At 41.1% G+C, this 15880-nt stretch overlaps 1 protein-coding gene across 4 annotated transcripts; it reads left to right on the forward strand.

Moving 5' to 3' along the window:
• Window positions 1-2330: 2330 nt before the first annotated feature.
• Window positions 2331-11448, forward strand: depdc7a (DEP domain containing 7, paralog a). 4 transcript variants are annotated; one of them, XM_036543915.1, is made up of 11 exons: window positions 2331-2431; window positions 4413-4590; window positions 6373-6799; window positions 7419-7454; window positions 7535-7668; window positions 7866-8058; window positions 8570-8787; window positions 10118-10260; window positions 10505-10630; window positions 10977-11055; window positions 11233-11448. In XM_036543915.1, the coding sequence occupies exons 2-11, from the start codon at window positions 4575-4577 to the stop codon at window positions 11445-11447; spliced, it is 1587 nt and encodes a 528-aa protein (XP_036399808.1). In that variant the 5' UTR covers window positions 2331-2431; window positions 4413-4574; the 3' UTR covers window position 11448. The 4 variants fall into 4 exon arrangements, with proteins under 4 accessions (XP_036399808.1, XP_036399809.1, XP_036399810.1 ...); XM_036543916.1 differs by having other exon boundaries at window positions 6376-6799; XM_036543917.1 differs by lacking the exon at window positions 7419-7454.
• The last annotated feature ends 4432 nt before the right edge of the window (window positions 11449-15880 follow it).

Consider the following 15880-nt stretch of genomic DNA (forward strand, 5'->3'; position numbering starts at 1 on the left):
TAATACACTTTTCACTGTTTTCCATAAAAGACTCCCAATATGTTTCTTTGTTGATTACCTATTGTAAAGTATATATCTTGAGATAATCTATCTTTATTAATACAAGTTTGCCTCAATTTTAACCTGAATATGCACACAGTATTGGACTAGTTTTTGCTTCTCAAGTGTAGCTGTGTTACACACTGCAATTATTTTCTGATATGTAATAATAAATTTCCTACTAAACAAGGACATTTTAGATTTGTCTTATTGCTTGTGGCTTTTAGTCCTTAGGGCATTGGTCTGAATCCTGTGTTATTATGCATGTGTAGATGCTGAAAAGCATGAGTGATGTGTGTCTAAACATGTCAGGGTCTAATTGTCAGCATGGTGTCATGCTCAGTCTTTAGAGGAATTAGTCATATGTTCCTGTTCTTTCATTCATTTATACACATGAAGTCCTGACTGCTCAGTGCAAATGTGTCTGGCGATATGCTGTGACAATGACATCTGTGACATCTTGAAGTGACATTAGATGGTTGTCTACCTCTAAATGAAGCACAGTAGATCAATGTTGTGCAAAGTATTTATGTTGTGATGAATGATGTAAAAATATGATATTATCACTCTATGCGTGCAGTGCTGCAGTCTTAGTTTAAGTCAATAAAACAATGCACTGAAAAATAGCAACTGTTCTTATGCTGGCATTGAATGTGGCTAAAAAATAAGAATAATATTTTTGGTAATGACACATTGAAATAATCCAGGTTTCAGGTGCAAATGCATGACATAAAGAGGTGTCCGCTGCAATGCTACCCAGAAAAATGGGTTCTGGTCGGGTAGGAGTGTCACAAGAGCAGTGCTGGGAATGCAGAGCTGTGACACTGTTTGCATGGCCTGCGCCCATTCTTCCTGCTTCCTGCTTCCTGTCTGATTGCATGAACTAGAATCAGGAACCTGTCAAGCCACTGCTCTCTGCCTCTTACCTGATAGATTAGAGATTAGTTTGCCTGGCTTCAAGAGGAGAAAACTGGTTCTTCCACCTGTATAGCTGCTAGGTCATGACTCACAAGGGAGGGTCAATGTGTAACTCCACTGTTAACTGACATTCCAGGAACTTCCTCTGAACTGACCTATTGCTTTATGGGTTTTCTACTGCTTCCATATTCCATGTTACATTTCAAAATATGTATTAATAATGGGAATTTTTACAGTTGTCATAGCCCAGAAAAAAGGCAGTTGCATTGTTGTCCCCAACAGTGTGCATCCATGAAGTCATGGAAATGGCATGTTCAACATTTTGTATGTGGTCACTTCAGTGCTCAAGCGTCAGTACTCTGAAGAACAAAATTCGATTGTACGACAATGCAGCATGCTTCCTGGTCTCTGTACAAAAGCTCTTCTGTTGCATAACAATCCCAGATAAAGGAGCTCACTGTCTGAAATGACAATGTCCATTTGAGGGGCTAGTTCAGAATCCCAGTCTGTTTGTTACTGGCAGAAATGGGTGTTTGTTAAACACAGATGTTAGGGCTATAGCTAAAATGTATGAATATTAATATTGCACATAGTTCTGCAAGTGGGCTAATACTGAGAATCCCTTTGTGGGTTCATCTTACATTGCATTTGGAGTCTGATAGAAGGGCAGTTCTCCATTCTTGGTAAGATCATCAACTACAGTGGAGAAAAGGGATTTTTGTATATCGCAAATAAAGTGAAATGAGACCTTGTTTTTCCAAGTATTTGCGTCACTCAGTTCTCCCTGTTCCCAGCCATTACAAATATATACACCAATCCCATGTTTATTGTATTTTTATTTAAATATACATATTATTCACTTGTTTGTCACACCTTATATATTTAATACTAAAGTAGTTGTGTTTGTGTTGTGAACAGATCTCTCTTTGCAACTTTGGTGATAGTTCAGTATTCACTGCTATTTTGTTGGGGTCATGTACTATGCTTTACCTCATTGGTTTGTTGCATTTTGTTGCTATAATTTGTTCCTATTCTGCTGAGTGATGTTGTAAAACCATAATGCTGAACAAATGACTGAGGAGACTGACAGAAAAATGTTTTCCCATTGTCATCTACTGCTGAATAATGCGGATAGTAGAATGTACGATTAGTGAAACCTCCTTTCTGCAGAGGAATGCAGAGGCTGACCCTGCCTGCAGAACCTTGATTAGGTGAGGTATTTTCATGGTCCACATCCCATAAGGACAAATTTTGCAGGTGGCAAACAGTCTCCTAGAACGGCATCCAGGATAGGCTGGATGAAAGGAGTTGAAAAACCAGTTTGAGTCACATGGGTATTTCTGAGTGAAGACAGGACTTCCCTGAAGACATATATCTGCTTTGGGGTTTGTTATAATTCTCGGTGTTTTGATTCGTCTGACGCATTTCTGTTTACCTTTGAACCAGACCCATTTACCACATCCGATAATCGCAGGTGAGTTGTCAAAGCTGATACACTCAAAGGAACTCAACAGCTTTGCTTGATTATTGACTTACATCAATGATATGGACTAGTAGCTCATTGGTGTAGTGTAATGGAATTGTGGGTCATAGGATTCAATCAAAGCGAGGACACTAGATATGCCCTTGATATGCCCATAGGGGAAACATAATAGCACACCTGTATGAAGGGATTATAGATGTGTGAGATTGTAAACGTTGTTTGACTGTGATAAGGGCAGCTGCTATGCAAATGGTTAGTGATGACTGGCCGTGATGACGTTTTTCTTCACTGTTTAATTTAATAAACATGCATCAATCCCCTGCTTGAGTTGCTGTAGCTGTCACATTTGACATGAGTAATATTTAGTAAAGGCAAACTCCCAACCCTTCTGTTTTCAGACAATAGCTCAGCAGGTGTTTGAGCTGAGAGCAAATATGTATATTTTCCTCTGGGGTATCTATGACAGCATCTTGAGAAAATGAGAAAAAGTGAAATGTCAAGCCCACTCCTCTCACTCCACTGGACTTCTGTTTTTTATACTTCCAGTTTGCCTTGCTGAATTGGCCTGTGTAGCTCATTCATTATTTTTTTTCACAAAATTAACAGTCTAAGAATATCTGTTTAGTGAAACATGCTGCAATGTTTGAAATATATTACCTCTCTATTTGATACATCACATTTAGAATGGAAGATTACAGTCTAGTAATGGTCATTAACCTTTTCAATGCTGTTTTTCAATTACTTAACCACTAATTCCTTTACTTCGCCTGGGATCAATTCAGAATGGTGACTCACTGGCATGTCAGAAATAGTTATGATGCCATAAGTGTTGGACAGCTGTTGCTTTAAGAGGATGTCACCTCTGAATGGGTTTATACCTTGGTTTGGAGGTGGGTCAGAATTTTGATCTTATTTCTCCTATTGTCCAACACAGATTTATCTGCAGTTCTACACGATACTAGTGGGTAACTGTATACGTCTCTTCCTGAAGTAGTTTAAGACAGACAAAGGCTGTCAGACCTATGATAGGATGATGCGCTATGTGGGAGGAGCTGGCAAAATGATTGACATGAGAATAGGAACAAATGGGTCAGAAAAGTAGTAATATACAACTAAGAGACAAACCTTTTGTTGAACGTGAAAAAACCCTGGCAGTCGTAGTCCCTGTCCAGTCCTGTAACCTTTGTCTCATGCACATATACTGTATATCACACTGGCTCTGCGATTATAAAACCATCATCTACCCTGTCAAATTCTGTTGTTGTATAATTGATATGTAAACATCATTTGGCTGGATTGCTATCTGCTTAAATTAAGATTTATCATGAGCATATGAATCTCTAGAATTATCCATGATGAGGGGTGACAAATACCAATTTAAAGCTAATAAAAAGTTGAATTCGTTTTACTTTATACAAGTAACTCGCCCATTTCGAGTTAAAAAAGCACACAGCATCTGTCCAAACAACTCTTTTTTAATTTGAGGGATACCAGTCACACAGCACCTCAGGAACCTTTGTTGCAGTTTGAAGATCACAGCCCCCCTGAAATCATATATGGATTGCTGAAACTGTATCGTCATGTAATTAAAGCAAAATCAGCCTAATCTGAAATGCAGTAAGTGTATGGCCAGACTGTAACAGAATGAACAGTTAATATCCCCGACACTGTCTGTCCTCTCTCTTCCCCTGTCTTTTTTCTGTTTGTAGACATTGCCTCGCTGTCCCCTTTAAAACAATCACACATTTTGCTGGGAATGACAACAGATGTGGTCGCTTTGACTTTGGAATGATCATATACATGTTATTATAAAGAGAAATATGAGAATGTGGTATGTCTCTTTAAATGAATTATGCAGATAGGAGTCAATCTTTTCAAAACGCTGCTGGGTTTCGACAAATAGCTGATCAAAGCGCCACACATTATGTTAACGCTCCCATTTGTTTGTTGTTTATCTGGTGGAACCCCGCAGAACGCCTCAGCGCCGACGAGGGAGTTGACTTTCGTGTTTACGTCACTCCATTAATAGCTGAGCGATCGGAGTGAGAAAGGGAGGATGATTTGAGGGAGTCAAATCTGCGGACCGACTGAGGATGAGACGGTGCTGAAGCTCTCTTGGACTAACTCATGCCACATGCACCGACCACCAGGTAAAGAAAAACTAATACGAATTATGCCACCACCTATTTATTTAATCTTTACTGGTCAAGAACCAGTGTATTGCGTGTACCCTTCATTTAGGCTCATCCTGTGTATTGTAGACTCAAGTTTCATTTGAAAGTGGTTTTGCATTGAGAAAATGGTACTGATTCCTTGCCACATTGTTCTGCTGGCTGCGGTGTGTCTTGAAAGTTGCTGTTATAACCAATGTCTTTCTCACACCCGTGGCGCGCGCGCGTGCGTGTGTGTGTGTGTTTATTTCGAAATGATTTTGATTGTTTGTGTTGAATGATACGGTAAAGTAAAAGTAAAAAATGTCGGAATGGAATAAATCATTTCTCGTAAAAATTGTGTCATTAGAAACCCACCAGAAGCCAGTTTAGATAGCTGATAGTATCGATATTTGAAGTGAGTATGATTCCTTTGAGAATTGCTCCCGTCGCGGTTATTTACCCATCTGTTGAGCAAACATGTCTCGTGTCACTGTTGCTCTGGGCTTGAAATAACGAATCCCCATTGGTAGCAGATCTTACAGTACGAATTCCCTTGGAGATAACTTGCGACCCACACCGCCAAGCAAAGCACAACACAATAAGAAGAGCTAGAGGAAAGAGTGATACTATGAAGCAATTTGTTGTTATCCCTTATCTCAATAATCGAGAGCTAGCGTGTCTTTGATATCTTTTTGTACAACCTGAAACTCAGGCTGGGACAGATTAGTGAGGGGGACACCAAATTGTAACTACGACTGGCTGCTTCTAAAAGCCCAGTTGCACCTGTACACTGACGTTTAATGACTCCATAAGATTTCACTTCTTACACTGCCATCACACTGTCACTTATTTTTATTGCGATGCCTTATTTCATTACACTTGCTTGCATAGATGCATTTCGAATACCAGAATAAGCTTTATGTGTTGGTTTGGGTTATCAATGTTCTGTATATACTGCAAAGTGTTCACATTCAACATTTGAACTCAAAACAGTCGCAGTGTCTGCAATGTATTACAGATGCAAATAACTTTTTGCAGTACAGGATGTTCAGAATGGCAGGATGGCTGAACAGAAGAAGGAAATCATATATAGGTCACTCCATTGAAATAAAGTTTATTAAAATGATTAGCGAAGTGTTGATAATTTGTAGTTCATGCGCAAAAAAATTGGTATAAAGTTCAAAAATAAGAACTATGTCAGAATGATTGCAGCACTGCTAGATTTGAAGACTTAAAAATTAAAACTGTAGCAGCTGACACAAAAAAGCATTTCTTCATATGTTGTGTCCTACAGTTCAGGGAAGAGGCAGCCCAAACACTTGGTGGATCTGTGTAATTGAATCTGCATGTGTAGCAGCTCTGCAGTGTGGGATGCATCCCACACTGTAGAGGGGCATGGTGAACGCCTTGGGAACGTGCTTACAATGTCATCATTGTGTCAGGCTCAATGTCATTTACAGAGTGAAGGGCTCCTTTTGAAATGATTAGTCCCTCTAGTGTGATCATCTGACTTGTGTACTGTTGGTTTTGGCCAAGGATGTTGTTTACTTTGGAATTTGCTGAACCTTTTTTATGCTGCTTCTGCTTGTGGTTTAACAAAGTGTAGAGCATTAAGTAAGCTTTTTATCAGCAAAGTCCTTGTCACTGGATGGCTGAACCAATGATGTTGAAGCCAGTAGAGGGTGGACCTTTGCTGTGTTAAACCTCAGTTAATTCAGCAGAGTGTAGCAACTGGCCTGTAATGTATCCTCCTCGTACTTATTCTGACTCTCCCTCCAGCAGTTCAGGGCATGGCCAACACGCCGTTTCGGGCCACCTACATCTGGAGCAGCATCATCAACAACCTTCAGACACAGGTAGAGGTGAAACGGAGGCGCCACAACCTCAAGTCTTACAATGACTGCTTCCTGGGCTCTGAGGCTGTGGATGTCATCCTGGCCCACATCATCCAGAACAAGTTTTTTGGGGATGATGAGATTCCCCGGGCCAAGGTAGTGCGGGTGTGCCAAGCCCTTATGGACTGCAAGGTGTTTGAGGCTGTGGGTACCAAGGTGTTTGGCAAGGAGAAGAAGCGCAGCGTGTTTGAGGACAGCAGTTGCAGTCTGTACAGATTTCTCAACACACAGAGCCCCTTCAAGAACAATCTAGAAAACACAAGTGATTCCTGCACCAGTCAGAGGACTATTTACGATACACCTGAGAGACGGTATGGGATTTTGGTTTAATTTGTTTGCATGTTTCTCAGGATTCATCAGCACAAACCCCTGGTTTGTGTCATTATGGACAAAAGGTCTTCCCAGTTCTTATGTGCAATGTGCATCAATTGTCTATTCATAATGCAGTGTCCTTGTTTAACAGTTAACTACTGTGGCACAAAAGTGTTTTCCTTCCTGTAACAATGATTGAGAAGAGGTGCTTTGTGGCTGTCAGTCCTGAGATAGCACCATGAACTCTTGTTAAAGGAGACCTTTTAAGGGAGTGTGGGAAGCCAGGTTTGGCAAAGGTTATGATGGTTTTAATGAGAGGGCATTCAGTTTCCCTGAGGTATGTACAGAATTGTTATTAGCCATGCAGTACTGCTCTGACTATCGTTCAGCAGTGGAAAAGAGGGAACAAAAACTGTTGTAAATGTATAGTTATGGCAGCCCTGCAAATCAGTTGTAAATCTCTTTTTAAGGATGTGAAGCATCCTTGTACTTGTCAGGAATAAGCACTCTTTATCCATTTTGTAAATATGCTGTTTATAGTTGTTTTATGAAATTATATGAACTATATTATGTTCTAAATACATGCCATGTGTAATTTCCTCCTCAAATTCATTTCAGTCTCAGTGAGGAATGCAGTTCTACTAAACTCCATAGGTAAAGATGTTTTCAAAGCAGAATTAGCATGTTGTTTTAAAGCACAAAACACTAAAATTGGTTTGATTTTGAATCATCAGGCAACATGAGCCAGCATATTCAAAAGCCACGTCTGTCCAAACTGACAAGTCTTTAGAGGACCTGTTGGGGAATGTGACCTTGAATTCAACGAACGCACAACAGGTGAAGGTAAACATGGGATTACCTCAGACAGGTAAGTCTCTCTTCTCAATGGTGTAAGTCATCAACCTTAATCTGCATTTGGTGTGAATCATTTTTGTAGGTGACAGATTGGCATGGGGCCAAGTTCAGAATTGTTTCCCATTCTTTATCTTTAGTGAGTCCTTGTAGTGTGGTGAACAGAAAGCCTAATGACTGCCTTTTAATATCCTCATCACCTTTCTTTCTCAGTGGTGAATGAAGTATGGCAGGAGCAGACGATACTACGGCTGCTGCAGCTGATAGAGCTCCCCCTGCTGGACAGCCTTTTGGACGGCAGGGACAGCAGTGAGTCCCCATTGCACAGTATGGACAGTGACCCTGACCTTCTCTACACCAGCAACTACCTAGACCGGGAGATCCTCAAAGCCTTCAGTGACTCGCAGTATGTGAAACTTGTTACAGTTAGTTAGAAGGAGACATGCTTGCTACTTCCTGCATTGCAGCAGCCAATGCTCATTCTAGTAAGGGCAGAAGTATGCAAACATCTTGGCAGAGGGCAGAGTTTGATACTACCCTTGCCTCATTCACATATAGCTTAATTTTAAAGGCTGATGTCAGTGGCCAGCCTACATCAAGTTCCAGTTTCCAAATGGAACAGGATCCCTCCATTCAAGTATGGTTCAAATCAAACAAGGCATCCATCATTTATCCAGCCCTCTGTGAATGATTCTGTTTATTCTGCCCCGTAAACACATTGTAGGCTTGAAGGCCGACTGCTGGTGTACATGTTGCAGCCAGACACACTCATGCATGTGGCTCATATCATTCTGAGTGTGCTGCTGTTATTGCGGGCCATTGCCCCTAGGTCGGAGCTTGCAGTCTCACACCCACATAGTTTTCTGGTTATTGGCACCAGTGGGCATTGCCTGAGCATGTGACTGTCACCCTTGCAGGGCAGACAACTGGCTCTTGGCTGCTGTGGACTGCTTGGAGTTCCTGCCGGACCACCTGGTGGTGGAGGTGAGCCGCAGCCTTCCCAAGTGTCTGGAGACACAGCAGTGCAAGAGGATGCTCTTCGAGATCCTGAGTAAACACTACGGCCAGCCAATGTGTGTGGCCCTGCTCACCAGTCATCCGATCGACATCCACACCGGCATCACAGACCTTTTGGGTAGGACAGGGCTTGCTGCTTCGGGGTCCCTCTTTTTTATGGCTACAAGGTCTGTTTCAATCAGTTATTGAATGATTGATCAGTTGATCGATCATTTTCACTCTGTTGGTTTACTCAGCAGTCTGGTCGAATCATCATACTTGCGATACTTGAACTTCCATCAGGTTTTCTAAGAGTAAGACAAAGAACCCAAAGTGCTCAAATCAATTAAATTGGTGACAAACTGAATGTACATTCCTGTCTTGGTTCCTTGGTTCCTATCCTCAAAGTCTGGTGGAGTCTCAAGACCTCTGAGCAACAGAAAGTGTATTGACCAGATCAATGAATAAGAAAATTGAGTGGTTGTTGTCTGGACCATTGAATGGTTGTTGTGATTTTAAATGCTATGTGGCACACTTCATAATACTAGAGCCAATACAGTAATCCAGTCAGGCCAGAAAAACTTTGGATATAAATTGGAGAACCAGAGTACCTGTCCTCACACATCTCATTTATACCTGCTTAGTAAGCACTCTGATTAACAGAGCTGGTATTGGTGATTTCTTTACTTAGCAGACCCACTGTACTCTAAAACCTGTAGATATTTTATTGTTTTTATTGGAGGACTGGACATTCTAAAAGCCAATAGAGGCATAATGTGGGCATAGAACTCACAACCAACTGGTTTGTCCTGAATCATTACCACCTCATATTGCAGCATTGTAGTGATCTGATTTTTCCTTTCGCACAACTTATTTTATGCTATGTATTGCGTGTGTTACGTTACATGGTTCATTATGTTTTCATGAGCGTTATTAAGCCTCTCATACTTTTCACTGCCGCATTTGCTATACTTTGTAACGTTAAATCACTGTTTCCTCAAAGCTAAGGCTAGCTAGAATTTTTCCAATCTAGTGTTCTAATCACACGTTTGACCGTGCACGTGAAAGTGGTAATCACACTGGTGTGACCGTACGCACAAAAGGGTTAATTAATCTGAGGAGAAGACAAGTTATATTTTGGGGCTTAATGGGTCTGAAAGAGTGTTGGGCCTCCTTGCTTGATTTTCAGTTGCAGTTGGTTTCCATTTTTAGTGAACCTTTTATTTTGCATTCCTCTTAAAATCCATATTTATGTCTGCACAGCACTAGAGATATTAACAGGGCTAATGTGTATTCAGCGTCTTCAGTGTCTTCAGTATATATGATTCAGAGAGACGTGTCCAGAGACAGGACCATGACTTCCCAAGGGCATTGCTTCATTGTGCCCTCTAAACGGGGTGTGTTGCATGTTCCATGCCCTCTCTGACTGCCACTGTAGCAGCCTCTGATGTGTACTATCTCACCTGCAGTGAACGGGAAACTGGACCAGGCCTTAGAGGCTCTGCAGCTGTGCCTGAAGCTGCTGGACTCACGCAGCCAGGAGGAGCTGCGCAGGCTGCTGCGCTTCATGGCAGTGGCTGCAGACCCACGTGAGGTCCGGCTGCACAGAGAGGTGAGGGGGCCCCAAGGCCTGGTCTTAGGGGCGAGCGCTGTAGTCCTCTCATTGCCAATCACTTACTGTTACACTTTTACCAAGCTTTTCCTCTCACCACTTTAACAGAACACTCACATCTCTCAAATTTTCATTTTCACAGCTGACAATTTGCAGGTGTGCTGAAGTGCCCGATATGTTCTGTGCAGTAACCTTCATCTTAATCCTGGAGTCAAGGACTGCAATTAATTTAATGATATTTCAGATTGAGAACCGGATGGCGGTGAAAAGGGCATTTTCCAGAGCAATCATCCATAGCACACACCTGGCCAAGGGGAAGGTGGACCTCCTGGTGCTATTTATGGTGGACAATCATCGTGACGTCTTCAAGGTGCAGTACATCCATTCATTTGAACTCTTCGAATGCACTGACTGGATGCCTCTTACGATGGATATCACAAAGAAGACACTGTTTACATGGCCTGTTTACATTAGGTGCCATGCAGGGGTCAAGTCAAACATTTTTTCTTACATTGCCTCTGTCTTCTGTTTACTGTTCCACTAGAATGAGGTGAGAGGCAACTTTTGGTTATGCTGTGGATGAATGCACAAAAGAGGTTGTTCCCTTCCCTCTGTCCTGGAACACAGTGCAGTCTGGTTTTATGGCCATTTGGTGGAATGATTATTGTCACTCTGATTGTGTTATCATAAGCATTTTATCCTGTTTGTCTTTCCAGATCCCAGGGTCATTGCACAAGCTGGTCAGCGATAGGTTAGAAAACATTACACATGGGAAGGACCAGGACATAACAACAGGTACAGATTTTCACAGTCCATTGGCTGTTGTGCAATAATTGCTGTGCATTAATTGGATTCATCAGCAGAGGGCATTTTGTTGCTCCTGTTTTGGGAGTCCAGGGAATAGATTGTTTTCGGTAAAAGCATGGTGACTTCATAATGAATGACAAGTGTTTTGTCTACCACATCCTCCAGATCCCCCCTCCAGTCAGCGAGTCACAGGCAAGGCATGCAGGGATAGCATTCAGAAAACCACAAAAGAAGAGCTCCGAGCCCTGGTCAGGACAATTCACGAGAACCCAAAGCTGTCTGCCAAAGAGAAAAAACGCTTGCTTGGACAGTTTTGCAAAGGTCATCCAGAAATATTTGTACAGTATTTAAGAACCAGAATGTCATCAGTTGATGTGTGAGTAACTGCTGTATATGTTGTAAAAAAAGATTATAAATAAAAAAAACTATGTATAATAATGTCATTGTTTTGAATGTGTAAATGTGGGAGAGCTTGAATAAATGTGTTTTTTTACATCATGCCCTGTGGAGAGGTATCTGTGCTCACCTGTACTGAAATTGATATATTTATGCAACAATTTTGATGAATTTTGAGTGTCTAAGGGAGAACACCACCATTTGCTTATCTGATCTTATTGCATAGTGGGGATTACGGCATTCTGTACTTGGTAGCTTCTCAGGAGAAAGACCATTCTGTTCTATCCAAGATGGAATGTATGTATTTATATTAAGACACTAGGCCTATGCAGCTTAAACCAGTGCCCTTGGCAAAAAATTGACAAATGTGTTAATGAGAGTGCTTCTATCACGGGGCATTCATTGTTTGCTTTTTTCCCCTCAAGAAAAATGTTAGTGTGCTGCCAGCTTATGATAAAAGTCCAAATGTTCTGCATATCTTTTCAATGAATGCATGTCTTGTTTAAATCTTGCATGGGTATTGAATGCGATTAATCGAACAGTTTGAAAGATAGACAGAGGAGACTCTCTGTTTCATGTTCCCCACTGATATTACATCACGCAATGACATCAGCAGGGAACCCCCCTGTGAACAGAATTCCAAACTTAAATTCAAAATTTCATAGCATGACTGAGATGACAGAATGTGTGTGAGTTGTTTTTCTTTACATGCTTTCCATCTATTGGCAGTGTGGACTGTGGGACTGTATTAGAATTTCAGAGAAATCCAGCAGGAAAAGAATGTTAGTCCAAAGCAGTATTACAATCAAGACAAATATGATGAAAGAACTATTTTGGAATTTACATTACATTACATTACATACATTTAGCAGACGCTCTTATCCAAATGCAACCCAATACTACACGTAAGGAACATCAAATGCTAGAAGTAGCAGGTGTTAGGGGGTGGGGATAGAAGTGCAACCAAGGTGCAGTCTGAAGAGGTGGGTCCTCAGTCTGCATTGGAAGATGGCCAGTGATTCCGCTGTCCTAACCCCCGTGGGGAGTCCAACACTGAGGGACTAGTATAGACAGGGATTGTTTGTGAGAAGAGTGACTCCATCGGGTTGAGACAGTCAGTTGCCCTGTTGATGCAGAGCGCAGCAATCTTGAGGGAACATAGGGCTGCACAGGTAGGAAGGCAAGCAAACAGGGAGTGGCTTTAATCTAGGCGTGAGAGGACCAGGGCCTGATCTAGAAGCTCTGTGGAATACGTAGTGAGATAGGGGTGGATCCTTTGGATGTTGTAGAGGAAGAATCTGCAAGCCCGACTCACCGCTGCCACCTGAGAGGAGAAGGACAGTTGTCTATCAAGTATTACACCAAGGATTTTGATGGTGCTATTGGTTGTAAGGGTTGTAGAGTGTAGGCTGAGGGAGAGCTCTTGAAATGGGGAGGACTTGGATGGGATGAAAAGCATTTCAGTTTTGTCCACCATGCACTGTGAAATGCATTTCAGGTAAGCTGAGATGCGTGCAGTGTGTCAGATGGCAGAAACAACAGGAAGAGTTGCATGTCGTCGGCATAGAAATGATAAACAAAATGGCATAGAAATGAAACAAATTTAATACAAACATACATTTAATACAACAAATGAACACTTCCCTAATATTTACAGTACAGGACATTCTATGATCTTATGTACTACATACTTTATTAATGATAGATTGAAAAATGTTTCATATAATTTCATCATCTTTCAGCTGCGTGAACTATTTTCTGAATAATTCTAAACTGGCCATAACAAATATCACACAAATCATTGGCCAGTTAGTATTTGTCTTTAATGTTAGGGTGAGTAGATTAGGGAAATTTTTGCAAAACGGTGATGATGGGAGATGAAGTCCTGAGCGAGCGAGACGTCATGGTGTCCATTTTAACAGACCTGCGTCCCGTCACCAGCTCTGCTAAATCTGATTGGATGCAATCACAAGCACAATAGAAATTACAGAAGAAACATTATTTCAACAAAGGGATAAACATTAATGAGCTTTTGCACAGGTACTTTTGAATTTGTAACATATACCAAAAAATAATAGGATGGTGACCAACAGCAGCCTGGCCCATACTTCATTGTGAATGGGGCCTTCCAAGTCCATCCTTTGCACATAGGTGTAGAGGAGACAATTATGTTTGGCTTGCTGCCTAACACAGTACTTTTCCTTTTGGAATATTTCATTTGATTTAGTCATATTACATTATTGTCATTTTGCAGATGTTCTCATGCAGAGCAACCTACATAGGTCCACAAATTCATAGCTGTTCTACCACATTTTAATTTGTAATCATCATAAAAGAAAATTCGATTGAAAATTTAACACATACTTATTAAGTAACATATAATTTAACATATATATTTAACATAAAATTCAACTTCTTGTGCATCTCAGTTGGAAAGGCCTCTGAAAAAGAAGGGCAATGGGCTGTGTTCAAAGTATTCTGTGACTGTCTGAATACACATGTGAGCCAGGACCAATCAACACATGACAACACCCTCAAGATGTAGAGGGAGTTAACCAGTGTTACCCAGCAACTTCAAATTGAGTCCTTCTTCTCCTTTTGGCTTCCTGTTTTCATCTATGCCTACTTCCACCCTGGTCTTGAGCAAGAATGTTGGTGCCAAGTGGACTGATTTGATGGTATATATCTGCCAGCCGTCTCTGCAAAGAGATCTACTGTAATTCAGTGTGCAATAAATCCATGGGCCTATGCTCTCATCTCTGTTTTAAATACGGCCTGAAATCCTTAGGAGGGACTAGGCCTGTCAGGGTTAATTGTGACTTGTATATGGCTTGTGTCTGTTAGTCTCATAATTTGTGTGGACTGAGATATTCCTCTCTACTATTCTATACTACACATCTCACTAAAATCTTGCCCCATGACCTGGAGGCTTTGGGTTCAGACCCTGAATGTGTTACTGTTGTTGTTTTTTATCCTCTTCATCCTCTAAATAGGTATGTGAATTCATTACATAGTCTGAATGAAATGTAAAACAGTGGACACAGGCTGTGTGGAATGACTATTACATAAGCGTGGACATGGTTATAATTGATGTTGATACATCCCATCCCTGAGTGAAAACATTGCACATATCCTTGAACCACACATTAGTAGAGGAGTAGTGTGGCATAGTGGTAAGAAACAGGGCTCATAACCAAAAGGTGGCTGGTTAGGCACTGCTATTACGCTGCTGTTGTACCCTTGGGCAAGGTACCTGATCCGTAATTGCCACAGTAAATATCAAGCTGTATAAATGGGTAAAATTGTTAGTTGCTGTAGATAAGAGCATCTGCTAAATGACAGTAATGTTGTAAAGCTGTGTTTGTGTGACACAAAGGATACAGTACAGGGGACACTGGAGTGCTTATACTTTTATATATCTTGTATATATACAATCTACACCTAAGTAACCCTTGGTCCCCTGTGAGCTAGGGCACTGTGATACACACAGTCTGTGTAACTTGCACAGATTTCAGGGACTTTTGGGAGATTTTTGTTAAATCTAAGCTATATTTAACCCAAAACTGCATTTAAGATCAATTAGTCAATTGGTCCAAATGACTATATTCAAAGTACTATGTGCGTAACAACAGACAGATTTAGGAGTGAATTCATAACTCCAGGAAAAGTGCTGACTACTCCTTTTTCATGCCTCTAAAACTGCCATTTAGCTTAAAAAAACCTCCACATTTAATGGGGAAACTGTTGTTTAGCTCATAAAACGTACCTTCAGATGTGACTTAAAACTACCCTTCAGCAAAAAAAAAAAAAGATCTTTCAGTTCAGCTGTGGACAAGATTCAGGTATGAATGTGCACACAAAAGACAAGGGTTCCACAGCACAACAGTTTCCACTCAAGCCAAAAGATGTGTCTCTTGTTAAATTATTCAGCGCCATGTCATCAGTTCATGTCGTTGTTGTTGACGTGTGGTGGCTATATTTTTACATGGAGAGATTAATTGTAACTGCTTTGTGTAAGCAGAAAACAGTGCAGGACACTCCTCAGGCATGCATCTGGCTTACATAATCAGCCCATGCTGTCCACCTCTCTCTCCATTCCTCCCCATCCCTCTCCCAGTCTATTACTTCCTCCTTCCCTCTCTCTCCACCCTCATGACAACCCATGTCCAGCACAGATCACAGTAAACAAAGATGTTGAAATGGAAAACACCCAGGTCAAACACAGGGTGGAGAAAGGATCTCTAAGGAAATGTGAAAATACCAAGGATGGAAAGAAGGTAATGGAAATCAAAAGAAGATGACTAAATACCTAGGCAATTACATCATCAAGGTTTATTTTTAGAATTGAGAAAATCTATATGGCCATAAAAAAGACTGAAGCATCTCACTATGATAATATGAAGCCCTCAAATATGAA

This window comes from Megalops cyprinoides, chromosome 13 (assembly GCF_013368585.1).
Source record: "Megalops cyprinoides isolate fMegCyp1 chromosome 13, fMegCyp1.pri, whole genome shotgun sequence".
Lineage (NCBI taxonomy): Eukaryota > Metazoa > Chordata > Actinopteri > Elopiformes > Megalopidae > Megalops > Megalops cyprinoides.

Bases quoted from the DNA above. Each gene is read 5' to 3' on its own strand.
- depdc7a (XM_036543915.1), top strand. The intron at 10,261-10,504 runs GTGAGGGGGCCC...ATGATATTTCAG, and splicing joins AGGTCCGGCTGCACAGAGAG to ATTGAGAACCGGATGGCGGT. The intron at 10,631-10,976 runs GTGCAGTACATC...TTGTCTTTCCAG, and splicing joins ATCATCGTGACGTCTTCAAG to ATCCCAGGGTCATTGCACAA.